The following is a 27,354-nucleotide window of genomic DNA, read 5'->3' on the forward strand; positions in this document are numbered from 1 at the left end:
AACATCAAGACATGTTAGGAAGTTAAAGCTTGGTCGCAACTTCCAACTGGACAATGACCCCAAGCATACGTCCAAAGTTGTGGCAAAATGGCTTAAGGACAACGAAGTCAAGTTATTCGATTGGCCATCAAGGCCCTGACTTCAAACCTATAGAACATTTGTGGGCAGAACTGAAAAAGCGCGTGCGAGCAAGTAAGCCTACAAACCGGACTCCGTTACAACAGTTCTGTCAGGAGGAATGGGCCAAAATTCACCCAACTTATTGTGGGAAGCTTGTGGAAGGCTACCCAAAATGTTTGACCCAACTTAAAGGCAATGCTACCAAACACTAATTGAGTGTATGTAAACTTCTGACCCACTGGGAATGTGATGAAAGGAATAAAAGCTGAAATCTTGATTATGCTGACATTTCACATTCTTAAAATATAGTGGGGATCCTAAATGACCAAAGACAGGGAATTTTTACTCGGATTAAAAGTCAGGAATGTTTGAAAACTTTGTTGAAATGTATTGGGCTAAGGTGTATGTGAACTTCCGACTTCAATTGTAGATATTCCACACAACAACATTGTCTACACTATTTCTGATCAAGTTGATATTTTAATAGACAAAAGGCTTTCAAAAACAAGGACATTTCAAGTGACCCAAAACTTTTGAACAGTAGTGTGTCTATACATATTTGTTTAGTATTCCTTGCTAAATGGTGAGCCACATACATGGTTGAGCTCAAGAGTTTGCCAAAGTTCGTCAACTCAAACAGGTTTCGTAGTACACCATTCCAGAGGGTGACATTCTGATTTTGGTGACTATGATCCCTGCTGTCTAAGTCCTGTTACAGCATCATCATTTTTAAATAATTTTTGCCTTGCTAGGCCAGCCAAGTTTTATACCTTAATCACCACTAAATTAAGTCATCTCTCCTGCAATGCTAGATCTACTTAATCTCTGATCCCACCTTGGGATGCATGATGAGCATAGCTGAGAAGGTCCATTATAGAATGAAATAGAACACTGCAAGAAACATCACTGACAGGATTATTTTCAGTCGAGATCATTTTATTTATTTCCAAGACATGTGCAGTGGAATAGGCCTAATTCAAGGCAGCAAGAGCACACAGGACAAATTAAACTACCTGCTGCTGAACACACGTACAATACATCAGAAAGCTTTAAGGGACTTGTTCAACTTATTGTTGAAGTTAAAATGTCAGTGCCATTTGTGTTGGAGTCTTCAGTCGACAGCAGCGGTGTTGAAATCTTCGATGGTGTAATAAGTGATAAACTGTGCATTGTTATTCTGTAACAGGACATGAACATGGTTAGAATACAGTGCGATAATGACTGCATTTACAAAGGCAGCCCAATTCTGATATTTTTCCTGTGTCTGTGTGTGTGTGCGCATGCCTTTACCACATTGATAGAGTTTGTTAAGGCGTGTTATGTCCAGGGGGCTCAGGTGATTTCTCTGTCCAATCTGGACTCCCCTCTTCTTGGCGTCAATAGTGGGGTTCCGGTTTGATGAGAAGTAGTATCTGCCAGGAGATTAGAAGACTTGCTACTTTAACACAAGGACTGTGTCACAATGCCACCCTATTCCCAATATAGTGCAGTTTGACCAGAGCCCAGGTAAAACAAAATATGATCTGGAATGTGGGATCCATTTGGTACGCACAGGGAAATGTTACTGGAGCTGGATACCGTACACAGTCACAGTAAAACTAATATTTACTTATTGCTAGCAGTTTAAAAACAAGGCGAGTAAAATTAGGACTTTAGTGGGAATAAGGAGGAGAGCAGTGTGACTGACGTTCCGTAGTGCATTATGGAGTCGTAGTCATAGGGCAGGTCCTGAGTGTCTCCTTTCTTCACCTTAAAGTTCTCTTCTTTTCCTGGAAGACAGTTACAAGAGGTAGATTGTGTGTGTGTGTGAGAGAGACTGGTGGATGCTACTGGGTCTGAATGTGATATAGGGGAATTAAAATGTGGACAAGTTGTTGAGATGGAAACCGTTAAGTCCAACCTCTAGCAGGAGGAAACTACACAATTCAAGGCATTAATATGTAATCTTACCTAATGAAACCCATAGCAGGTGGTACCATAAAACAGCCTACAAGTTCAAGAGCTTACATGTTACCCCAGGAAACCCATTACGGGCGGTAACTGTAGATGACAAGGTAGCGTTATCCATGTCAGGGGAATTTAACGAAACAAGGTCGGGCATTCACGTCAGGGGAACAAAGCAGGGGTGAAACTTAGGTGCAAATCAATACGATATGTGGCTCTGTTCACGCCAGGGAAAATGAGTTGACCTCAGTTAAACTCCACATTAAAGCATTTCCATATGTTGCACTCGCATTCAGTGGTCTATGAATTACATAAGTCTGCACAGTATTGGCATCAAACACAAGAACCCTCATGGTTCCTGATGTGAGATTCTCTGGAGTTTGTTGTGTGGACCCCAGGAAGAGTAGCTGCTGCTTAGGCAGTACCTAATAAAATACTAAGTGTCAATAGTTATTCTATACGGTCTTCACTCCAGACAACAAAAAGCTGAATCGGGTGTGTTGGTGTTGGGCTGGTACTAAAGCCTGCACACTGCAGCGCTTCATGGGACAAATTTACCAGCCCTGCCCCTGATCCACATGCAATGCCCGTGAGGTGGTTTAGTATGTTGTGTTGGTGTGAGTTACCTGGGACCACGTTGTCCCACTGTATGGTGACGTATTGGTCACGGTCTGGCCGTGTGTGCTCGTGGTGCAGGCCCAGGGCATGCATCAGCTCATGGCACAGGTTCCCCACGTTACAGACGCTACCGAAGTACAGAGACTGGGCCCCGCCCTGAAAACCTACATACGACGCACAGCTAGAGTTAAGTGAAGAAAGAGAAAGGTGAGAGAAGGAGGAGGAGAGAAATTAAGGAAAAATAGGGGATGGAAAAAAATAGCAAATTGAACACAGGAAAAGGAAGGAGAGCTTGTGAATTAACTAAACTGCTGGGAAGGAGATAATGTGTTAATGTGCCCCCTTTGGACTCACCCTGTCCCAGAGACGAACTCGATGTAGTTAATCTCATTGGTGTATTCGTGGAAGCGGATGCACGTCTGGTCTGAAATGAGCTTGAACGCTGCTAGCATGGTTTTCTTTCTGTCCACTGTGTGGATCAGAGACAATCTACTATTAGACGGTGCATACCATTCCCACCAGTGGTGTAAAGTACTTAAGTCGTTTCGGGTATCTGTGCTATTACTTCACTACATTCTTAAAGAAAATAATGTACTTTTTACTCGATACCTTTTACCTGACACCCTAAAGTACTCATTACATTTTGAATGCTTAGCAGGACAGGAATATGGTCCAATTCACACACATCTCTCTGATCTGGCAGACTCACAAAACACAAGTGCATCTTCTGTAAGTTATGTCTGAGTGTTGAGTATGCCCCCGGCTATCCACTCATTTTTAAAACAAGAAAATGATGCCGCCTGCTTTGCTTAATAGAAGGAATTTATTTATTCCTTTGATACCTCCGTATATTTAGAACCAAATACTTCGACTCAAGTAGTATTTTACTGGGTGACTTACTTGAGTAACGTTCTTTTAAAGGCATCTTTACTTTTACTCAAGTACGACAATTGGGTACTTTTTCCACCACTGATTCCCACCTTATTAAAAAACATCTAGTGTTAGTGTTCATCTCTCCTACTGTATTCGACACTCACCCAGATCACCGTTGATCTTGTAGGGGATAGAAGCGACGCCATCTTTCTCCGGCCAAAGTGACTTCACAGCTAATCGGTCTTCCTGTAGAACAAATCAACACCTCGTCTTAAATCCATCTGTCGCTAGAGTATTGGCCTCGGATATTAACTCATTAAATTATTTCTGCGTTTCCAGAAATTATTTCTTAACATTCTGAATGAAAAAACCTTTTCAGTGTCAACTTAAATGACTAAAACCAGATTAAGTATATAGAAAAGGTAACAGAGCAATATACAGTGTACAAAACATTAGGAACACCTGATCTTTCCATGACAGACTGACCAAGTGAAGGTTTTGACCCTTATTGAGGCCACCTGTTAAATCCACTTCAAATCAGTGTATATGAAGCGTAGGACCAGGTTAACCTCTCTAGGGTATGTGGGACGCTAGCGTCCCACCTGGCCAACATCCAGTGAGATTGCAGAGCGCCAAATTCAAATACAGAAATACTCATTATAAAAATTCAGAAAAGATACAACTATTTTACATAGGTTTAAAGATTGACTTCTTGTGAATCCAACCACTGTGTCAGATTTCAAAAATGCTTTACGGCAAAAGCATACCTTACAATTATTTGAGAACTTAGCCCAGCAGACAAATCATTACAAACAGTAACCAGCCAAGTAGAAGAGTCACACAAGTCAGAAAAAGACATAAAATGAATCACTTACCTTTCATGATCTTCATATGGTTGCCCTCAGAAGACATTCATTTATTCAATAAATGTTAATTTTGTTCGATAAAGTCTCTTTATATCCAAAAACATCCATCTTGTTCACATGTTTTCTTCAGTAATCCACAGGCTCAAACGCACTCACAACAGGCAGACAAAAAAAATCAAAATTGTATCCGTAAAGTTCATAGAAACATGTCAAACGATGTTTATATTCAATCCTCAGGTTGTTTTTAGCCTAAACAATCAATAATATTTCAACCGGACAATAACATTGTCAATATAAAAAGGTAAACAAGAAAGGCACTCTCGGTCGTGCTCATGAAAAAGCTCTGACACGGCAGGGTCCACTCATTGACTGCTCTTACTCCCTCATTTTTCAGAATACAAGCCTGAAACAATTTCTAAACACTTGACATCGAGTGGAAGGCATAGGAACTGCAATTTGAGTCCTAAGTCAATGGATACTGTAATGGCATTGAATAGAAAACTACAAAAAAATCCTACTTCCTGAATGGATTTTTCCTCAGGTTTTTGCCTGCCAAATCAGTTCTGTTATACTCACAGACACTATTTTAACTTCTTACGGCTGCAGGGGCAGTATTGAGTAGCTTGGATGGAAGGTGCCCAGAGTAAACGGCCTGCTCCTCAGTCACTAATATATGCATATTATTATTAGTATTGGATAGAAAACACTGACGTCTGTGTATAACATAACTCATATGGCAGGCAAAAACCTGAGAAGAAATCCAAATAGGAAGTGAGAAATCGGAGGTTGGTCGATTTTCAACTCAGGCCCTATTGAATTCACATTTAGATATGAATGAAGTTGCACTTCCTAGTCAACTTCCAGTCAACTGACAGTCAAATATTACATTGATGCCCAAAGACCCATAAAATATTTCACAACTTGTAGTACCTTGACACGAATTGGGTACGACACCCAAAACATAGCAGAATTCCACCAAGAAACTGTGGTTGCAGTGAGCTAAGGAAATATTGATTTGGAAAAACGTTGTCTGGTCTGATGAATACCGATTCTTGGCGTTTCACGCTGATGGGATGACTTGGGTATGGAGAAACCCACGAGTACATGCATCTATCATGCCATTTTTCAACATTGCAGGCTGATGGTGCCATGCTGTGGGGTGCATTTTCATGGCACAAATTGGGCCCCATGATATAAGTGGCGCAACGTTTGAATGCCATAGGATATCTGAGCAGCGTTGAAAAGCAGGTGCATTCCTTCATAGCAGCAGAGTACCCATCTACAAATACTTTTTTTCAGCATGATAATGCACAATCTCTGAAGGCTAGGATTGTCTCGGAACGGTTCCACGAACATGACAGTGCATTAAGCTTACTGCAGTGGCCTGACCAGTCACCAGATCTCAATCCAATTAAGCATCTGTGGGATGATGGAACAAGTTGCTTCAGAGTGGAGATCCACTACCAGCCAACTTGGTAGAACGGTGGGAAGCATTGGCGAAATCATGGGAACAGCATTCCTGTGGAACACTTGACACCTTGTAGAGTCCATGCCCCGACAAATTGAGGCTGTTCTAAGGGCAAAGGGAGGTGCATCTCAATATTAGGAAGGTGTTCCTAGTGTTTTGTACACTCGGTAGATATTTTGTATAAGATTGGATAACGAATAATCACCTCAATACATTTTTTTTAAACATTCTGGGAGAATCTAAAATGGCATGAATGGGGGCCCCATTGATTTTATAATGATTGAGTCACTCAGAGCATAACAAGCAATAACACTGGCCTACACACAGTAACCCTTAATAATGTCAAAGTGGAATTATTGTTCCATTTTTACACTAATTATACATTTAAAGCTAAAACATCGAGTCATTTCAACCCCTTCGTTATAGCAAGCCTAAATAAGTTCAGGAGGAAAGATGTGCTTCAGAAGTCAATTATTTACATTGACTTACTGTGCAATAGTTTTCAGCATCATTTTTGAATGACTACCTCATAACTGTACCCCACGCATACCATTATTACCTTAGTCCCTCAGTCGAGTAGTGAATTATAAACTTGCCCGTAGATTAAATTCAAATGTAATTTTAGTCAACATTAGCCTCAGGCTGTGTATATCAGAAGTTGGTATCACAGTTTGATTGATTCATCATCCTAAAACACAGTAACAGGACTTAGGCAATAGGGATCATAGACTCACCGAAATCATAATGTCTCCCTCCACAACAGCAATGTCGAACTGTAAGTCCTCTGTAACGGGGACAGAGGGTGTGAAACAAACACACTGACATGACCTGGTTACAATTCACTACCTCCAGTGCCATTAATAAAGTCCAAACCTCATGAGAGGTCCAGGATAGTGCACTTCATCTAATGAATGTGTTACCTTCTCTGGTTTCAGCCATTTTAACCCAATCATTTTGTCTGTGATGTGGCCCCATTGAGGCAGTAGAACCTAAAGGGAATTGTTAACACATTTTGCGATATTTTATTTTTGATAGATAAGCCATGAACTTCAAGAAAACCAATGGAATTGTTTCTTTAGGCCCATCACGCCAAGAGGTTGACTTGAGAATCACAGTAGAGACCTACCTGTGGCAGTAAAAGTCACATTTGTAGAATTGTTGATGGGGTTTGTAGAATTGTCCACTGAAATACAGAAAGAAAATATTATAAAGTGGAACAGAACAACAGTTTTGCAGTGGGGCTGGCCTACATTAAATATACATGGAAAACAGGCCTAGCTTTCAGCCTGTCACCTAACAAAATGACTGGTCCCAAATGCAGGCCTGCCTACCTGTGGCAGGGAAAGTAGCATTTGAAGTAGTAGAATTTGTGAAATTGGTGATGGGAACACTGCCCACTGAAATGCACAAGGGGAACATAATACATGTTAGATAATAACATGGTGAACCAATTGGCGTCCGCAGTGGGGCTGGCCTGGACTACCTCAAATGGAAAACACTCAAGAGCAGAATGTCACATAACCAAAATGACTGGTCCTACCTTGGACAAACCAGATGAGAATCAGAAACCAAACCATGTTGCAACAACAATTGTCCCCCAAGATTTGGAAAAAACAACCAAAGAAAAAGCATAAACAATTGTGTGGAAAAGCTCTCATTCCAGTTAAATAGTGGGCAGGGCAACAATCACAAAAGAACAGGTGCATTCTTCTTCTTCTCCTTCTGTGAGGTTTAAAGACGGTTGGCATCCAAAATGTTGCATTATCGCCCTCTACTGAACTATAGTATGAATCCATTACCTTTGTGATATAAAATTGTAAAGGGGAAACGTGAAAAATTCAAAAAAATATATATATTTAATGACCCTTAAAACTTACCCTACACTCATTAAAACCCATCACCTTTTTCCACTACTTTAACCCTGTCTTATCCTACCCCAGGTCAACGACCCGAGAGGACGGGACACTACCCTTGATCCACCCTTCACTTCCTCTGCATACAACATCTTCTTCACTACAATGACCCTGGCCACCTCAACCTGCTTCTCTCGCACCAGACACCTCCACTCAGGGTTACCTTCACCGACTCAATGGCACCCACCATCTTTTCCACCCAACTTGAAACCGACCATGGATCAGACAAAAGGCCTGGTTCCACCTTCTTCAAAAATCTTACTCCCACTGAACCAATCGTATCTTTATCATAGCCATGCCCATCAATGGAAGGCTTGGGCTCCAAGCTCCTCACAATACCTTCTGCCCCTTCCATTTCACCTCCAGAACTCAAACTGGTGTCCGGCCCACTTTGTTTCAACTTGATACAAATCTTCCTCGACATTCCCTCTCCCTTGTCGTTGCTATCTTCAACAGATACAAACCCATCCTCTGCCTCCCTCAGTCTTTTCAACCTGCTCTCTCTTTCCCTCCAATCCTCCTCCCTTAAACAATTACCTGACTCCTGAAAATATTCAACTTTTCCAAGTCAAAATCTTTTTTTAGCCTCCTTGAGGGACATGCTAAGCTCTGTACTCCCTCCACTTCAAACTCCTGTGTCACCAGAACAGATGCAGTTGGGAGCACTTGTTTTTAAGTCATCAACCTCAACAACAGATTGTGCATTATAGACAGTGTTAATGTGCATCCATAGTATATAGTGAACAGTACTGTGCATAATGTAGCAGATGCAGGAATGCCCTCATGCAGGGACACCCCGAAATGTGGGCTGCAGTTGCACACTATTGACAGAAAGACACATCAACCTCAGATAAAGCATCTGAGACAGCAGAACAGCGCTCCTCTGTCTTAGTATGTGTAGGCCATGTATCTGATGCAGTCTGTTCAAAAAGAGTACGGCATGTCATACAGCCACAGTTGTAGAGCGGTCAGACTTTCTGGATGTTTAGTTCAATCCTGTGTGTTCTGTGGCCCATCTCTGATATCTTGTTGTGGATCTTGGCTATGATGGTGGCCTCCCTCCCCATTGACAGAAAATAAATATCTGCTGTGGGAAACCGTGTAGACAGTGTTAGTGTTCATGTATAGACAGTGGTAATGTGCATCCATAGTATAGAGTAGTGAACAGTACTGTCCATAATGTAGCATAGAGCCCATGTCGTAAGTCCAAGGTGTTCCCAGAGTGGTATACCAAGAAGCAAGCTCGATCTACCCAGGGTCTTTTAAATCTAGCCAGCTTCAGTTAGCTTCACATTCCAGCTCAGGCTTCATCCGTACTACGATGGTGGATTTTGCTCGTCCACCTTCCGTAAAAGGCTGTCACATGCTTCCCAGTCAAAACACTTTAAGCTTATACATTTTGTGAAGTTTTTGTTCATTTTGGTGTTCGGTAGGTTATTTTCAGCTGTTCGCATGCACCAGTTTTTTTGGTGAGGCAAGTCGAAGTTTAGTAGTCAAAGTCTACACCCCTTCATCAGTGATTGGTTTAAAGTAGGGGTGGGAACTATGGACGGGATTCTTCAATTAAGTGTTTGCTATCATTCACTTGAGAATTACTGCATTAAACTGATGTGAAATTGCACGACTAAGACCTCCTCTGCCAAAACAAAAATAATTCAATACAGATTTCTTGATGTATCTATTTTGAGGAAGTGTTTCTGGCTATATTGTTACTACGGTGGCTCAAGAGAGACAAACAGTAATATTTCCTCTTTCTTCTAGTTTTTCAAGCGAAGGTCTTTAGGGAGTGTGAGCACAGAAGTTTGCATCGCCTAGCCCAGTTCTGCTTGGAGCAAACTGAACCTATATATGGGGACGTCTTTACTCTAGAAGTTATTGTAAATTTCATCAGGCTATGGTGTAAAATAGTCCAAATTAGAGCCATCTTATGGGCAAAAGTGACATATTTTATTACCTATTGTAACTTATTTTGAGGTGCTTATCAATGCACAAGCCCCTTTTTCCCCCACTCCTATCGATCTGATTTCATTGGTCCTTAACTCGCAAAAAAGACAATTGATTCAGGATATATGAGAAAGCTCAGAGTTAGCCTACCCCAGAGAAGGTTCATTTTAGAGGATTTGTTGCCTTGGAAATGTACACTGAACAAAAATAAACACACAACATGTAAAGTGTTTGTCCCATGTTTCATGAGATGAAATAAAACATCTCAAAAATGTTTCAAATGCAAAAAATGCATATTTTCTCATTTTGTGCACAAATTTGTTTACATCGCTGTTAGTGAGCATTTTTCCTTTGCCAAGGTAATCCATCCACCTGATGTAACGGTTTTCTTGCGGTGAAGGAGAGGCGGACCAAAACTCAGCTTGGTTTCTATTCATGGTTCTTTAATGAATTAAACTATACATGAACAGACTAACAAAAACCGCGACACCCTAAACCAACCCTATCTGGTGCAAACACAGAGACATGAACAATCACCCACAAAACCCAACACCAAACAGGCTACCTAAATTTGGTTCCCACTCAGAGACAATGACTAACACCTGCCTCTGATTGAGAACCATATCAGGCCAAACATAGAAATAGACAAACTAGACATGTAACATAGAATGCCCACTCAGATCACACCCTGACCAAACAAAACATAAAAACATACCAAGCAAACTATGGTCAGGGTGTGACACCTGACAGGTGTGGCATATCAAGAAGCTGATTAAATAGCATGGTCATTACACAGGGGCACATTGTACTGGGGACAATAAAAAGCCCCTAAAATGTGCAGTTGTGTCACAATACAATGTCACAGATGCCTCAAGTTTTGAGGGAGTGTGCAGTTGGCATGCTGACTGCAGCAATGTCCACCAGAGCTGTTGCTCGATAATTGAATCTTAATTTTTCAACCATAAGGTGCCTCGAACATCCTTTTAGAGAATTTGTAGCCACGCTGGGAGGGAGGCTGACAAGTATTTGCATATAATAATGCTCATTCTGATTGGCTGGGCCTGGCTGCAAGTGGGTGAGCCCTCCAAGGCCAACCCAATGGATGCACCCCTGTACAGTCATGTGAAATCCATAGATTAGGGACTAATTAATTAATTTCAATTGGCCTATATATGGACTGTAACTCAGTAAATTCTTTGAATATGCGTTTATATTGTTCTTCCGAGTGGTGCAGCAGTCTGAAGCACTGCATCTCAGTGCAAGAGGCGTCACTACAGTCCCTGGTTTGAATCCAGGCTGTGTCACATTCGGCCGTGATTGGGAGTCCCATAGAAAGACACACAATTGTAAAAATGATGTAATGTTGCAATTATACATTCATGCAGGAGGAAATACAATGATTGCACTAGTGCATATGTGGGAAAGTGGTCTGCACACAGCATATTATCCCCGGAGATGTCAAACTCAGGGAAAATGTCCACCATATGATGTCACAGTGATGTCATAATGAGTGGGAGAATAAAACACCTGCATCAGAGACAGCGCAAAGGTTTTCATACTCTGCCACATCCTGAAGAGTTACAATGTCTACCATTTGAAACTGGAATCTACATTGAATTTACAACACGTACAGTTTTTCTTATGAGTACATGAGCTTACTAGTACTAAATATACTGTATTTCAAACATAGAAGTGGATTAATTGGTTAATAGGCCTATGTGGCTCTGGTGATTTGTTGTCTGTCATGGTGGGTGTGGCTTCCCATGGCACCACATTACATCACAATTGTGATGTCATAAATGATTGTATTCTGGTATGATGACAGCCTAAAAGGTTTGCCATAGCGTTACTGTCATATTACAGCAACACTTAAAAGTTCAATTCAGGGTCAAAATCATTGCTATATTTTGGATGGTTATTTTGGTGGTAAGTAGTTGTGACCACTTGTGATTTAGTGTGAAAAGGCCTACTTTGTGGCACAATTTAATTTAGATGATTTCAATAATATAATCATATTTTTAAGCCATATTGTATCTTTTTCAGGATTACTGTAATTGAAGGAACTATGGGAAAGTTCTCCTTTCCAAGGCTCATCATAAGAATGGTTAGAATATCTTTTCTCTCACCACCCTCATAGTCAAAACTCCAGTGATTTAAAATCATCACTTTGACATATAGGCCTATGAGCTTTTCTAAGATTGAAAATAACAAGCTTGTACCATGATATGCAGTCAGAAATGAGGTTGTTTGTCATCATTTTCATTTCTAGCCATGGGCAAATCGGTCTGCAAAGGATGATTTCTGCACAGGAACTACTGAACTCCACGGGCCCAGAACACACCAGCCTCACAACTCCTCACAACTCCCCAGCCTTAATGTAAGTCCCATCTGCAGGCTAAATCTACGACCCACTAAAGTGGTCCAGACTAATCATGTATGGCCAATCAGTGTAAACTTTGTACAAACTACGGTTTGATCTAGTGTCAACATTATACCTTATTGATATTCTATATCAATGAAATACAATGGAAGGCACATAATAATCCAATGAGTAAAATAAAATAGACCATGTTCTATTCTCAATATCCCTACTGCCCCAAAGGTGTGTAGGCAGGACAAGGAGAACACCGATTCAATCCAGAAGAAGAGGAAAAAGAAGAGGCTAAATGAGAAGGGAACCCAGGTTGAACTAGGCATGCGGGAGGATATCCATGACCTTGACCTCGCCCATTGGAGATTGGCTAGAGAGACATGGAGAACTGAGCGAGGAAACATGAGGGAGATTAAGGCGCTGTATGGAGAAATATTTAGGCTGCACCAACTCTTGGAGGAGGTAACAAGAGCCGTTTTCTTTAATCAGACTTTCATATAAGTAGATATACTGTAGTTGCTTTAGATGTTCCCAATCCTGATACACAGAAATGAGATCTCAATAGGTAGAATAGTGAAATAAGAAGGCAAGAAAAAGAACTGCACACTGGAAGTATTCTGAGGAAGGTCTGCATTCTTAGAATAAAGTTGAAAAGGAATGGAAGAATTTCTGAATTGGAATGATTCCAAAAGTGTGGACCTTCCCATTCTCCTAATAGGCTAATATACAGTAATACAACGTGTTTTCTCTATGATATGTATTACCTATACACCTGTAATTGTTTTAAGATAGTAATAACAATAACCATCAAGCTATTAAGTAATAAAAGTGTGTCTGTCATCATACAGATTGGGGTGGATAAAGGGGTGATCAAGCAGCGCTCCACCTCCTCCATTATTTGTCCCGTCTCCCCGACACTGCCAGCTTTCCCCAGGTACAACCACCACAGGTACCTCGTCAACAGCCAATCCGAGCCTGACCAGCATGCTGCCGGCACCCAGAAGGACCCACCTAAGAAACACTCAATATTTCCCCCTCTGGACACACAGAGCTGCAACTCCCCTGATAAATGGCCTCATTCTCCGTCCAAGACGTCACACCCACACGCTTCACACCGATTTGCTGTCCCATCCCACCTCCTGGCTTCCGGCCCTCCTGCCCGGATGAGACAGACCCATCCGCAGGTCCACCCCAGGTCCCCATTGACTGGCCAGGCAAAGGTCAAGGATGAGGTTAAGAGGCCAGAGACTGCATCGTCTGAGGAATTGTCTGAGGAAGTTCAACGGAGAGGAGCAGAAATTGCAAGCATGTATAAAGCACAGCTGAAAGAGAGGATGGCCCAAAAGAGAAAGGAAGAGATTCTGAAGAAAATGGCAAACAGCGATGACAAGAACGATGACACTGAGGCCTCCTGCTCCTCTGCAGTAAAACGATCGAATACCCCTGCCACAGCCCCCGAGCGCCCGGCCAGCCCAGAGGCCACGCCAGTGAGGAGAGAGAACACTCAGGGGGACACCCAGCAGGACCTGGCAGAGGTTGTGAATGTGCTCAAGAGGCAATCATCTGATCTATACCTGCCTGATGACGTTTCTGAGGAGTCACTCACATGGAAATCCATTTACGAGGAGCTGTGCCCTCTCGCTCACAGAGTGAACACAGAAGCTGACTACATCAAGGCGCTCCGCGTCATCACTGAGAATGCTGTGACTCCCTCGTGCTCGTCTGAGGATGATGTGTCTCAGAGTGTGAGTGAGGACACAAGTCAGGAGGAGAGTAGTGAAAGTGAGGAGAGCATGAGTGGACAACAGCAGAGATGTCTACACAGGGATCCTTATGGTAAGAGGGACAGGAAGGAGATTGATAGTGGTAAAATGGAAGGGAGATTTGCAACCGCCAATGCAATGTCTATGATGGCGAGCCGAGGGATAGAAGAACTTAATGCCATGAGCTACGCAGACAGGATCAAATATTTCAAGTATGAGGCTAAGAGAAATGAAGAGATGATGAAGATTGAAAGGAGGAAGGAAAAAGCCAGGGACGAAGAGCTCAAAAAGTGGGAAAAGAGACAGAAGAAATTGAATGAGGAGGAAAGGAAAAGGACAGAAAATATGGAAAAAAACAAGTTAGAGGAGCAGAGGAAAAGGGAGAAGGCAGAGATGAAACTAAAGATCGAACATGAGAAAAAGAGACAAGAGCAAGAGAAAAAGAGAGAGAAAAAAGAAAGAAAGCAGCAGGAGATGCAACAGAAGGCCCGTGCAAAAGAAGAGAAAAAGAGGGCAGAGGAAGAGAAAAAGATGGAGAAACAGAGGATGGAGGAGGAGAGGAACAGGGAAAAGGAGAGAATGAAGGTGTTGGAGATGCAGCAAAAGGCACGAGAGAAAGAAGAGAAGAGGAGGAAAGAGGAACAGAAAAGGAGGTTGAAGATACAGCAGGAACAAGAGAAGGAGGAACAGAAAAGGCAGACAAGGATACGGGACGAGGATAAGAAGAGAGCAGAGCTTCAAAGAATAAAAGCTCACGAGGCCAGGTTCAAGATGGAGATGGAGAAACTGTATGAGAGAGAAGAGAGGAATGCACAGATTGAAAGAGAAAAGAGGCGTGCGCTGTGTCAGAATAAAGGACAGACACAGAGAGCAAAACAGGTGGTGGCATACGAGGTCACAGCGTCTACATCTGACGCCTCTGTGCGGAGGGAAGAGAGGGAGCAGCGTCCAGAGACCGCTCACGCACAGTCTGCAAAGAGGAGAACAAGGAAGAAGCAGAAGAAAGCGGCGGACGAGGCATCGACAACTTTTCAGTAGATGACAAAAGAAAGGGAGCAGACAAAAGAAGAAATGTACAAGTCAATGCTCCTAGGTATGTTGATAGATGTAAATAAACAACAACAAATTAGTTTTTTTTAAGAGAAAAAACAAACAAAAAAACGAGAAAATAAGCAAAAGGAGGAACAAATTATAAGGAAGCCAGGCATGAGGGTGAAGAGGAGGAAACATGAGAGAGGAGGAAGAGAGACCAGAGTGGTTTATCAGGAGGGAAGTAGGAGATATAGAATTCAAGTTCTGATGGACAGAATCAGGAAGGACCATGGGATAAAAGGTAAATGAGATTAGCAGTAATGAAGAGCTGAGTGGATCAAAAGAAAGTTATGGAAAACACAAGGGGGAAGCAAGATAAACAGAGACCCAAAGAAAAGAGGTGAAAAGACTTTATAGGAGTAATAGAGAGGAGATTGAAATAGTTATTTTGGCCATATGTCCATCAGAATTCTATCTAAATAACTGAGGATTAGCAGAAAAGGAGAAGACCAAGAGCACAGGAAAAATAACCAACAGACATTAAAAAGAAAGGAAGTCTGCCTCTTCTACTTACTTTAAAATTGCTCTGGTTTCCTTTTGTCCTCTTTCTAAGCCTGTTCAAGTCTGAGATAGATGAAAAGAGCAGCCAAAGAAACAGATCTGTTGAAGCATCAATTGGAAAGAATGGGAAGGTTGGAGGAGGAGCACAGCTGGATGACTACATTAGGTAAGTGTTTACTATCAAAGCCTGTTCTCTGTAGACAACTGTATTAGTGTTGATAGAAGTATGTTTAGGTAATGTTTTTCAACTCAACCACTACAATTCCTGATCTCATGTGATTATTCACCTCAAGTGGGCTTTCAGGTGTTTTTTTCCTGAAACAGATTGTGGCATATCTGTTTATCTGTTGAAGCATGTCATGGAAATTTCCTGTATTTACCAAATCATGAGAGCAAACCACACACAAGTCAGAGTTAGTTATCACAAAGTCCATCTTTAATTATAGGAACTCCATCACAACCCTGTGACTCTCAGATCAATTCCCAAAGACACACTATAAATGAATTCTCTTTGAGAGTCCCATTACACAATGCAACTGAGATCCTTTATAGCAAAGACTCACATAGCCAGACAGCATAGGCATAATTTATCATTCAGCTTTGTCTCCTAAACTATGTTCAGATTTTCTCAAACTCAGAACCATAAAGAAATCCTCCATATCAACAGCCATCATATCAAATCCATGTATCTTGACAAGATCACAGAGACTTTCATGAGCTGCTGGAGGACATCATGGAGGATGGAGAAGGGAGAGGGTCTATGATAGGCAGTTTGCCATGGCCCTAAATGGGCCTTTGAATGTTAATTCTTCCTGCTTCATATCATACAACTTTACAATAAAAATGAATTGCAAGCATCAGCCTTTTCTGTTTGAGTGTGATCAGTGCAGTAGTAGTAAGATTGATGTAAACCCAAGGAATATTCTGGCCTTCTAGGCAGAGTTCCTCTGTCCAGTGTCTGTGTTCTTTTGCCCATCTTAATCTTTTTATTGGCCAGTCAGATATTGCTATTTCTTTGCAACTCTGCCTAGAATGCCAGCATCCCGGAGTCGCCTCTTCACTGTTGACATTGAGACTGTTTTTTTTTTCAGGTACTATTTAATGAAGCTGCCAGTTGAGGCATCTATTTCTCAAACTAGACACTCTAATGTATTCTTGCTCAGTTGTGCACCAGGGCCACCCTCTCTTTCTATTCTGGTTATTGCCAGTTTGCACTGTTCTGTGGAGTAGTACACAACGTTGAACGAGATTTTCAACACTGTGTTGAAGACCAGAACCAGAATAGGCTGACGAGTTTCAGAATAAAGTTCTTTGTTTCTGGCCATTTTGAGCCTGTAATCGAACCCACAAATGCTGATGCTCCAGATACCCAACTAGTCTAAAGGCCAGTTTTATTGCTTCTTTAATCAGAACAGTTTTCAGCTGTGCTAACGTAATTGCAAAAGGGTTTTCTAATGATCAATTAGCCTTTTAAAATGATACATTTGGATTAGCTAACAACGTGCCATTGGAACACAGGAGTTATGTTTGCTCATAATGGGCCTCTGTACAACTATGTACAGTTGAAGTCGGAAGTTTATATACACTTAGGTTGGAGTCAATAAAACTCGTTTTTCAACCACTCCACAAATTTCTTGTTAACAAACGATAGTTTTGGCAAGTCGGTTAGGACATCTACTGTGTGCATGACACAAGTATTTTTTCCAACAAATGTTTCCAACAGATTATTTCACTTAGAATTCACTGTCTCACAATTGCAGTGGGTCAGAAGTTTACTTACACTAAGGAGACTGTGCCTTTAAACATTTTGAAAAATTCCAGAAAATTATGTCATGGCTTTAGAAGCTTCCGATAGGCTAATTGACATAATTTTAGTCAATTGGAGATGTGGATGTATTTCAAGGCCAAACTTCAAACTCATTGCCTCTTTGATTGACGTCATGGGAAAATCAAACGAAATCAGCCAAGACCTCAGAAAAAAAATGTAGGCCTCCACAAGTCTGGGAAATTGCTCCCAATGATGAACCAACGCCTGAAGGTATCATCTGTACAAACAATAGTACGCAAGTATAAACACCATGGGACCACGCAGCCATCATACGACTCAGGAAGGAGACACGTTCTGTCTCCAAGAGATGAGCGTACTTTGGTGTGAAAAGTGCAAATCAATCCCAGAATAGCAGCAAAGAACCTTGTGAAGATGCTAGAGGAAACATGTACAAAGTATCTATATCCACAGTAAAATGAGTTCTATATCAACATAACCCGAAAGGCCGCTCTACAAGGAAGAAGCCACTGCTCCAAAACCTCCATAAAAAAGCCAGACTACAGTTTGCAACTGCACATGGGGACAAAGAAAGAACTTTTTGGAGAAATGTCCTCAGCTATTTTGAAATAAAAATGTAACTATTTGGCCACAATGAGCATTATGTTTGGAGGAGAAAGGGAGAGGCTTGAAAGCCAAGGTACACCATCCCAACCGTGAGGAACAGGGGTTGTAGCATGTTGTGGGGGTACTTCGCTGCAGGACGGACTGGCGAACTTCACAAAATAGATGGCATCATGAGTGAGGGGAAAATGTGGATATATTGAGGCAACATCAAGACATGTCAGGAAGTTAAAGCTTGGTCGCAACTTCCAACTGGACAATGACCCCAAGCATACGTCCAAAGTTGTGGCAAAATGGCTTAAGGACAACAAAGTCAAGTTATTCGACTGGCCATCAAGGCCCTGACTTCAAACCTATAGAACATGTGGGCAGAACTGAAAAAGCGCGTGCGAGCAAGTAAGCCTACAAACCGGACTCCGTTACAACAGTTCTGTCAGGAGGAATGGGCCAAAATTCACCCAACTTATTGTGGGAAGCTTGTGGAAGGCTACCCAAAATGTTTGACCCAATTTAAACAATTTAAAGGCAATGCTACCAAACACTAATTGAGTGTATGTAAACTTCTGACCCACTGGGAATGTGATGAAAGGAATAAAAGCTGAAATCTTGATTATGCTGACATTTCACATTCTAATACAGTGGGGATCCTAAATGACCAAAGACAGGGACTTTTTACTAGAATTAAAAGTCAGGATTTTTTTTAAAACCTTGTTGAAATGTATTGGGCTAAGGCGTATGTGAACTTCGACTTCAACTGTAGATATTCCACACAACAACGTCTACACTACTTCTGATCAAGTTATTTTAATGGACAAAAGGCTTTCAAAAACAAGGACATTTCAAGTGACCCAAAACTTCTGAACAGTAGTGTGTCTATATTTGTTTAGTATTCCTTGCTCAATCGTGAGCCACATACATGGTTGAGCTCAAGAGTTTACCAAAGTACTCGTCAACTCAAACAGGTTTCGTAGTACACCATTCCAGAGGGTGACATTCTGATTTTGGTGACTATGATCCCTGCTGTTTAAGTCCTGTTACAGCAGCATAATTTTTAAATAATTTGTTGCCTAGCTAGCCAGCCAAGTTCTATACCTTAATCACCATTAAAGTCATCTCTCCTGCAATGCTAGATCTACTTAATCTCTGATCCCACCTTGGGATGCATGATGAGCATAGCTGAGAAGGTCCATTATAGAATGAAATAGAACACTGCAAGAAACATCACTGACAGGATTATTTTCAGTCGAGATCATTTTATTTATTTCCAAGACATGTGCAGTGGAATAGGCCTAATTCAAGGCAGCAAGAGCACACAGGACAAATTAAACTACCTGCTGCTGAACACACGTACAATACATCAGAAAGCTTTAAGGGACTTGTTCAACTTATTGTTGAAGTTAAAATGTCAGTGCCATTTGTGTTGGAGTCTTCAGTCGACAGCAGCGGTGTTGAAATCTTCTTCGATGGTGTAATAAGTGATAAACTGTGCATTGTTATTCTGTAACAGGACATGAACATGGTTAGAATACAGTGCGATAATGACTGCATTTACAAAGGCAGCCCAATTCTGATATTTTTCCTGTGTCTGTGTGTGTGTGCGCATGCCTTTACCACATTGATAGAGTTTGTTAAGGCGTGTTATGTCCAGGGGGCTCAGGTGATTTCTCTGTCCAATCTGGACTCCCCTCTTCTTGGAGCCAATAGTGGGGTTCCGGTTTGATGAGAAGTAGTATCTGCCAGGAGATTAGAAGACTTGCTACTTTAACACAAGGACTGTGTCACAATGCCACCCTATTCCCAATATAGTGCAGTTTGACCAGAGCCCAGGTAAAACAAAATATGATCTGGAATGTGGGATCCATTTGGTACGCACAGGGAAATGTTACTGGAGCTGGATACCGTACACAGTCACAGTAAAACTAATATTTACTTATTGCTAGCAGTTTAAAAACAAGGCGAGTAAAATTAGGACTTTAGTGGGAATAAGGAGGAGAGCAGTGTGACTGACGTTCCGTAGTGCATTATGGAGTCGTAGTCATAGGGCAGGTCCTGAGTGTCTCCTTTCTTCACCTTAAAGTTCTCTTCTTTTCCTGGAAGACAGTTACAAGAGGTAGATTGTGTGTGTGTGAGAGAGACTGGTGGATGCTACTGGGTCTGAATGTGATATAGGGGAATTAAAATGTGGACAAGTTGTTGAGATGGAAACAATTAAGTCCAACCTCTTGCAGGAGGAAACTACACAATTCAAGGCATTAATATGTAATCTTACCTAATGAAACCCATAGCAGGTGGTACCATAAAACAGCCTACAAGTTCAAGAGCTTACATGTTACCCCAGGAAACCCATTACACCGGGCGGTAACTGTAGATGACAAGGTAGCGTTATCATGTCAGGGCAAATTTAACGAAACAAGGCAATCGGGCATTCACGTAACAGGGGAACAAATTCTACATAATTGGGGTGAAACTTAGGTGCAAATCAACTGAAGAACGATATGTGGCTCTGTATTCACGCCAGGAGAAAATGAGATATTTGACCTCAGTTAAACTCCACATTAAAGCATTTCCATATGTTGCACTCGCATTCAGTGGTCTATGAATTACATAAGTCTGCACAGTATTAAGGCATCAAACACAAGAACCCTCATGGTTCCTGATGTGCAGATCTCTGGAGTTTGTCATGTGTGGAGCCCAGGAAGAGTAGCTGCTGCTTAGGCAGTACCTAATAAAATACTAAGTGTCAATAGTTATTCTATACGGTCTTCACTCCAGACAACAAAAAGCTGAATCGGGTGTGTTGGTGTTGGGCTGGTACTAAAGCCTGCACACTGCAGCGCTTCATGGGACAAATTTACCAGCCCTGCCCCTGATCCACATGCAATGCCCGTGAGGTGGTTTAGTATGTTGTGTTGGTGTGAGTTACCAGGGACCACGTTGTCCCACTGTATGGTGACGTATTGGTCACGGTCTGGCCGTGTGTGCTCGTGGTGCAGGCCCAGGGCATGCATCAGCTCATGGCACAGGTTCCCCACGTTACAGACGCTACCGAAGTACAGAGACTGGGCCCCGCCCTGAAAACCTACATACGACGCACAGCTCCATTATAGAATGAAATAGAACACTCAGAAAGAGAGTTAAGTGAAGAAAGAGAAAGGTGAGAGAAGGAGGAGGAGAGAAATTAAGGAAAAATAGGGGATGGGAAAAAAATAGCAAATTGAACACAGGAAAAGGAAGGAGAGGTTGTGAATTAACTAAACTGCTGGGAAGGAGATAATGTGTTAATGTGCCCCTTTGGACTCACCCTGTCCCAGAGACGAACTCGATGTAGTTAATCTCATTGGTGTATTCGTGGAAGCGGATGCACGTCTGGTCTGAAATGAGCTTGAATGCTGCTAGCATGGTTTTCTTTCTGTCCACTGTGTGGATCAGAGACAATCTACCATTAGACGGTGCATACCATTCTCACCAGTGGTGTAGAAAACATCTTAAGTGTTAGGGTATCTGTGCTATTATTCACTACATTCCAAAGAAAATAATGTACTTTTATACGATACCTTTCACCTGACACCCTAAAGTACTCATTACATTTTGAATGCTTAGCAGGACAGGAAAATGGTCCAATTCACACACACATCTCTCTGATCACTTATTGCTCATAAAAACAAGGTGAGTCTGATGGCAGACTCACAAAACACAAGTGCATCTTCTGTAAGTTATGTCTGAGTGTTGAGTATGCCCCCGGCTATCCACTCATTTTTAAAACAAGAAAATGATGCCACCTGCTTTCAGTAATAGAAGGAAATTATTTATTCCTTTGATACCTCCGTATATTTAGAACCAAATACAATGGACTCAGTAGTATTTTACTGTGTGACTTACATGAGTAACTGTTCTTTTAAGGCATCTTTACTTTTACTGATCCGTAATTGAGGTACTTTTTCCACCACTGATTCCCACTGTATTAAAAAACATCTATTGTTAGGTTCATCTCTCCTAAGTATTCGACACTGGACCCAGATCACCGTTGCCATCTTGTAGGGGATAGAAGGCAGGACCATCTTTTCCGGCCAAAGTGACTTGACAGCTAATCGGTCTTCCTGTAGAACAAATCAACACCAGTCTTAAATCCATCTGTCGCTAGAGTATTGGCCTCGGATATTAACATTAAATTATTTCTGCGTTTCCAGAAATTATTTCTTAACATTCTGAATGAAAAAAACTTTTCAGTGTCAACTTTAATGACTAAAACCAGATTAAGTATATAGAAAAGGTAACAGAGCAATATACAGTGTACAAACATTAGGAACACCTGATCTTTCCATGACAGACTGACCAAGTGAAGGTTTTGACCCTTATTGAGGCCACCTGTTAAATCCACTTCAAATCAGTGTATATGTGGCTGTAGGACCAGGTTAACACTCACACAGGGTATGTGGGACGTCTGGTCCCACCTGCCAACATCCAGTGAGATTGCAGAGCGCAAATTCAAATACAGAAATACTCATTATAAAAATTCAGAAAAGATACAACTATTTAACATAGGTTTAAAGATTGAGGCTTGTGAATCCAACCAGTGTCAGATTTCAAAAATGCTTTTCACGGCAAAAGCATACCTTACAATTATTTGAGAACTTAGCCCAGCAGACAAATCATTACAAACAGTAACCAGCCAAGTAGAAGAGTCACACAAGTCAGAAATAGACATAAAATGAATCACTTACCTTTCATGATCTTCATATGGTTGATCCTCAGAAGACATTCATTTATTCAATAAATGTTAATTTTGTTCAATACAAGTCTCTTTATATCCAAAAACATCCATTTGTTCACATGTTTTCTTCAGTAATCCACATGGCTCAAACGCACTCACAACAGGCAGACAAAAAAATTAAATTGTATCCGGAAAGTTCATGAAACATGTCAAGCTATGTTTATTATTCAATCCTCAGGTTGTTTTTAGCCTAAACAATCAAAATATTTCAACCGGATCAATAACATTGTCAATATAAAAAGGTAAACAAGAAAGTCTATGCCCTCTCGGCGTGCTCATGAAAAAGCTCTGACACGGCAGGGTCCACTCATTGACTGCTCTTATATTTTCCCTCATTTTTCAGAATACAAGCCTGAAACAATTTCTAAACACTTGACATCGAGTGGAATTTAAATTGAGATGCCCAAAGAATGCTCAACTTCACAGGAACTGCAATTTGAGTCCTAAGTCAATGGATACTGTAATGGCATTGAATAGAAAACTACAAAAAAATCCTACTTCCTGAATGGATTTTTCAAATTTTGCCTGCCAAATCAGTTCTGTTATACTCCGACACTATTTTAACTTCTTATGGCTGCAAACAATTGAGTAGCTTCAAAGGTGCCCAGAGTAAACGCCTGCTCCTCAGTCACTAATATATGCATATTACCTTATTAGATTGGATAGAAAACACTGACATTGTGTATTAACATAATGATACTCATATGGCAGGCAAAAACCTGAGAAGAAATCCAAATAGGAAGTGAGAAATCACGGAGGTTGGTCGATTTTCAACTCAGTTGCCCTATTGAATTCACATTTCAGATATGAATGCCCAGTAGTGCACTTCCTAGTCAAAACAGTTAAACTTACATTGATGGCTGTGAAAGACCCACTAAAGAATTTCACAACTTTAGTTACTCTTGACATACTAACCTGATTGACAGTGACACCCAAAAACATAGCAGAATTATTCCAAAACACATGTGTTTGCATCAAGTGAGCTAAGGAAATATTGATTTGGAAAACGTTGTGGTCTGATGAAACCGATTATTTGCGTTTCACCTGATATGAAATGTGTAATGGAGGCAAGCCCACCCAAAATTGATTACTGCAGTATCATTTATTTTTCAACATTGTGGCTGATGCATGCCATGTTATGGGTATGACATTTAATCATAGCGCACAAATTGGGTTTCATGATATAAAAAGAAACGTTTGAATGCCAAGGATATCCTGAGAGCGTTGAAAAGCAGGTTTATCTGCCTTCATAGCAGACACTGGGAGTACCCATCTGACAAATACTTTTTTCAGCATTAATCTACAATCTAACCTGAAGGCAAATTGCACTGGAAGGTTCTTATTCCAAAACATGACAGTGCATTAAGACTTACTGCAGTGGCCTGACCAGTCACCAGATCTCAATCCAATTAAGCATCTGTGGGATAATGGAACAAGTTACCACTTCAGATTGTGGAGATCCACTACCAGCCAACTTGTAGAACGGTGGGAAGCATTGGCGAAATCATGGGAACAGCATTCCTGGAACACTTGACACCTTGTAGAGTCCATGCCCACGACAAATTGAGTGCTTTACAAACTAAGGGCAAATCTGGTTGAGGTGCATCTCAATATTCAGGAAGGTGTTCAAACAGTTTTTGTCATGATAGATATTTTGTATAGATGGATAAGAATTTCAGCTTAATACATTTTTTTCAAACATTCTGGGACAATCAAAATGGCATAAGTCAAGGGGTAATGATTTTCATAAGGCATTGAGTCACTCTGGAGCATAGACAACTGCAAAACACTGGTTTCCTACAGACAGTAATGTTAATAAAATGAAATTGGAATTATTTTCCATTTTTTTCACTAATTATACATTTAATGGTTAAAAATATCCATTTCAGGACCCCTTCTGTTAAAACAATTGCCTAAATAAGTTCAGGAGGAAAGATGTTTCAGAATGTTAAATCAATTATTTACATTGACTTACTGTGCAATAGTTTTCAGCATCATTTTTGAATGACTACCTCATTAACTGTGTATATATATTGGCTCAAATTGCGACCATCTGAAGGACCAACACCATGGACAACCGGCAGAGCACGTTCAAATGTAATTCTGTTCAACAATCTGGCTTGAATGATTTTGGAGTCATTAGCTTCAGGCTGTGTATATCAGAAGGTGGTATCAATTAGATTCATCAGTCTAAAAGATGCAGTAACAGGACAGAAAGCAGGGATAACAGACTCACCGAAACCAGAATGTCTCCCTCCACGATAGCAAGGTCGGACTGTAAGTCCTCTGTAACAGAGAGAGATGGTCTGAAACAACACTGACATGTACTAGTTACAAGTCACTACCTCCAGTGCCATTAAAGTCCAGACCTCATGGTAGAGGTCCAGGATTGTGCGCGTCATCTAATGAATGCGTTACCTTCTCTGGTTTCAGGCGTTTTAAGCCAATCATTTTGTCTGTGGCGTGTCCCCATTGAGGCAGTAGAACCTAAAAGAAAATGTGAACAAACTTATTTTGTAATATCATTATGTTTATTGATAGACGAGCCATAAACTTTAAGACAACAGATATAGTTGTTTCTTTAGGCCCCATCACCCCAAGAGATTGACTTGAGAATCACAGTAGAGACCTACCTGTGGCAGTGAAAGTCACATTTGTAGAATTGTTGATGGGGTTTGTAGAATTGTCCACTGAAATACAGAAAGAAAATATTATAAAGTGGAACAGAACAACAGTTTTGCAGTGGGGCTGGCCTACATTAAATATACATGGAAAACAGGCCTAGCTTTCAGCCTGTCACCTAACAAAATGACTGGTCCCAAATGCAGGCCTGCCTACCTGTGGCAGGGAAAGTAGCATTTGAAGTAGCAGCATTTGTGAAATTGGTGATGGGAACACTGCCCACTGAAATACACAAGGGGAACATAATACATGTTAGATAATAACATGGTGAACCAATTGGCGTCCGCAGTGGGGCTGGCCTGGCCTACCTCAAATGGAAAACACTCAAGAGCAGGATGTCACATAACCAAAATGACTGGTCCTACCTTGGACAAACCAGATGAGAATCAGAAACCAAACCATGTTGCAAAAACAATTGTCCCCCAAGATTTGGAAAAAAAACAGCCAAAGAAAAAGCATAAACAATTGTGTGGAAAAGCTCTCTTCCAGTTAAATAGTGGGCAGGGCAACAATCACAAAAGAACAGGTGCATTCTTCTTCTTCTCCTTCTGTGAGGTTTAAAGACGGTTGGCATCCAAAATGTTGCATTATCGCCCTCTACTGAACTATAGTATGAATCCATTACCTTTGTGATACAAAATTGGAAAGGGGAAATGTGAAAAAAATCAATATATATATATTTAATGACCCTTCTAACTAACCCGACACTCATTAAAACCCATCACCTTATTCCACTACTTTAACCCTGCCTTATCCTACCCCAGGCCAATGACCCGAGAGGACGGGACACTACAACTCAACACACCCTGTAACTCTCCTGAAATCTAATCTCATACCCCCAAGTACTTCTCTGCAGCTGCCACCACAAAATCTATTTTCTATGACTTACGTGTCATCCCTGCGGTACTGCAGATAACAATGTCTATGAATGCTAAGCCAAACTCACTGAAACATATATCACTCATTGGCCTATCCCTCTGTTCTGGCAAAGATCTACTATTCACAGGGATCCTCTCAGAATCCCTCACCCTTGATCCACCCTCCACTTCCTCTGCATACAACATCTTCTTCACTACAATGACCCTGGCCACCTCAACCTGCTTCTCTCGCACCAGACACCTCCACTCAGGGTTACCTTCACCGACTCAATGGCACCCACCATCTTTTCTACCCAACTTGAAACCGACCATGGATCAGACAAAAGGCCTGGTTCCACCTTCTTCAAAAATCTTACTCCCACTGAACCAATCGTATCTTTATCATAGCCATGCCCATCAATGGAAGGCTTGGGCTCCAAGCTCCTCCCAATACCTTCTGCCCCTTCCATTTCACCTCCAGAACTCAAACTGGTGTCCGGCCCACTTTGTTTCAACTTGATACCAATCTTCCTCGACATTCCCTCTCCCTTGTCATTGCTATCTTCAACAGATACAAACCCATCCTCTGCCTCCCTCAGTCTTTTCAACCTGCTCTCTCTTTCCCTCCAATCCTCCTCCCTTAAACAATTACCTGACTCCTGAAAATATTCAACTTTTCCAAGTCAAAATCTTTTTTTAGCCTCCTTGAGGGACATGCTAAGCTCTGTACTCCCTCCACGGGAGTCTTCAATGAAGTGTTTGCTATCATCCACTTGAGAATTACTGCACTAAACTGATGTGTAATTGTGCGACTAAGACCTCCTCTACAAAAACGTAAAGAATTCAATACAGATTTCTTGATGTATCTATTTTGAGGAAGTGTTTCTGGCTATATTGTTACTACGGTGGCTCAAAATAGACAAACAGTAATATTGCCTCTTTCTTCTAGTTTTTCAAGCGAAGGTCTTTAGGGAGTGTGAGCACAGAAGTTTGCATCGCCTAGCCCAGTTCTGCTTGGAGCAAACTGAACCTATATATGGGGACGTCTTTACTCTAGAAGTTATTGTAAATTTCATCAGGCTATGGTGTAAAATAGTCCAAATTAGATCCATCTTATGGGAAAAAGTGACATATTTTATTACCTATTGTTAACTTAATTTGAGGTGCTTATCAATGCACAAA

At 41.2% G+C, this 27,354-nt stretch overlaps 3 protein-coding genes across 12 annotated transcripts; 1 reads left to right on the forward strand and 2 right to left on the reverse strand.

Annotated features, from left to right (window-relative positions):
• Positions 1-1,035: 1,035 nt before the first annotated feature.
• LOC135518252 (astacin-like metalloprotease toxin 5) lies at positions 1,036-26,356 on the reverse strand. Of its 7 annotated transcripts, XM_064943275.1 has the most exons (11): positions 7,430-9,526; positions 7,221-7,286; positions 7,016-7,072; positions 6,810-6,878; positions 6,624-6,673; positions 3,720-3,801; positions 3,037-3,151; positions 2,691-2,863; positions 1,808-1,889; positions 1,411-1,532; positions 1,036-1,297 (listed from the first exon to the last, which is right to left on the reverse strand). In XM_064943275.1, the coding sequence occupies exons 1-11, from the start codon at positions 7,683-7,685 to the stop codon at positions 1,293-1,295; spliced, it is 1,077 nt and encodes a 358-aa protein (XP_064799347.1). In that variant the 5' UTR covers positions 7,686-9,526; the 3' UTR covers positions 1,036-1,292. The 7 variants fall into 7 exon arrangements, with proteins under 7 accessions (XP_064799347.1, XP_064799345.1, XP_064799348.1 ...); XM_064943273.1 differs by lacking the exons at positions 6,624-6,673; positions 6,810-6,878; positions 7,016-7,072; positions 7,221-7,286; positions 7,430-9,526 and adding exons at positions 24,870-24,919; positions 25,052-25,120; positions 25,267-25,323; positions 25,472-25,537; positions 25,681-26,356 and having other exon boundaries at positions 1,036-1,532; XM_064943276.1 differs by having other exon boundaries at positions 1,036-1,532; positions 8,553-9,529.
• Positions 11,411-16,147, forward strand: LOC135518247 (golgin subfamily A member 6-like protein 22). Of its 4 annotated transcripts, none has more exons than XR_010452124.1 (4): positions 11,411-12,123; positions 12,349-12,579; positions 12,966-15,639; positions 16,112-16,147. XR_010452124.1 is itself a non-coding variant. In XM_064943267.1 (3 exons), exons 2-3 carry the CDS (start codon positions 12,442-12,444, stop codon positions 14,916-14,918), a joined length of 2,091 nt encoding a protein of 696 aa, XP_064799339.1. In that variant the 5' UTR covers positions 11,411-12,123; positions 12,349-12,441; the 3' UTR covers positions 14,919-15,948. The 4 variants fall into 4 exon arrangements, 1 of the variants encoding a protein (XP_064799339.1); XR_010452125.1 differs by lacking the exon at positions 16,112-16,147 and having other exon boundaries at positions 12,966-15,213; positions 15,526-15,948; XR_010452126.1 differs by lacking the exon at positions 16,112-16,147 and having other exon boundaries at positions 12,966-14,973; positions 15,526-15,948.
• On the reverse strand, positions 19,096-21,273 carry LOC135518254 (high choriolytic enzyme 1-like). Its single transcript, XM_064943281.1, has 5 exons — positions 21,164-21,273; positions 20,786-20,958; positions 19,871-19,952; positions 19,474-19,595; positions 19,096-19,360 (listed from the first exon to the last, which is right to left on the reverse strand). The coding sequence occupies exons 1-5, from the start codon at positions 21,259-21,261 to the stop codon at positions 19,356-19,358; spliced, it is 480 nt and encodes a 159-aa protein (XP_064799353.1). The 5' UTR covers positions 21,262-21,273; the 3' UTR covers positions 19,096-19,355.
• Positions 26,357-27,354: the final 998 nt, after the last annotated feature.

The sequence above is a fragment of the Oncorhynchus masou genome, chromosome 28 (assembly GCF_036934945.1).
Source record: "Oncorhynchus masou masou isolate Uvic2021 chromosome 28, UVic_Omas_1.1, whole genome shotgun sequence".
Classification (NCBI taxonomy): Eukaryota; Metazoa; Chordata; class Actinopteri; order Salmoniformes; family Salmonidae; genus Oncorhynchus; species Oncorhynchus masou.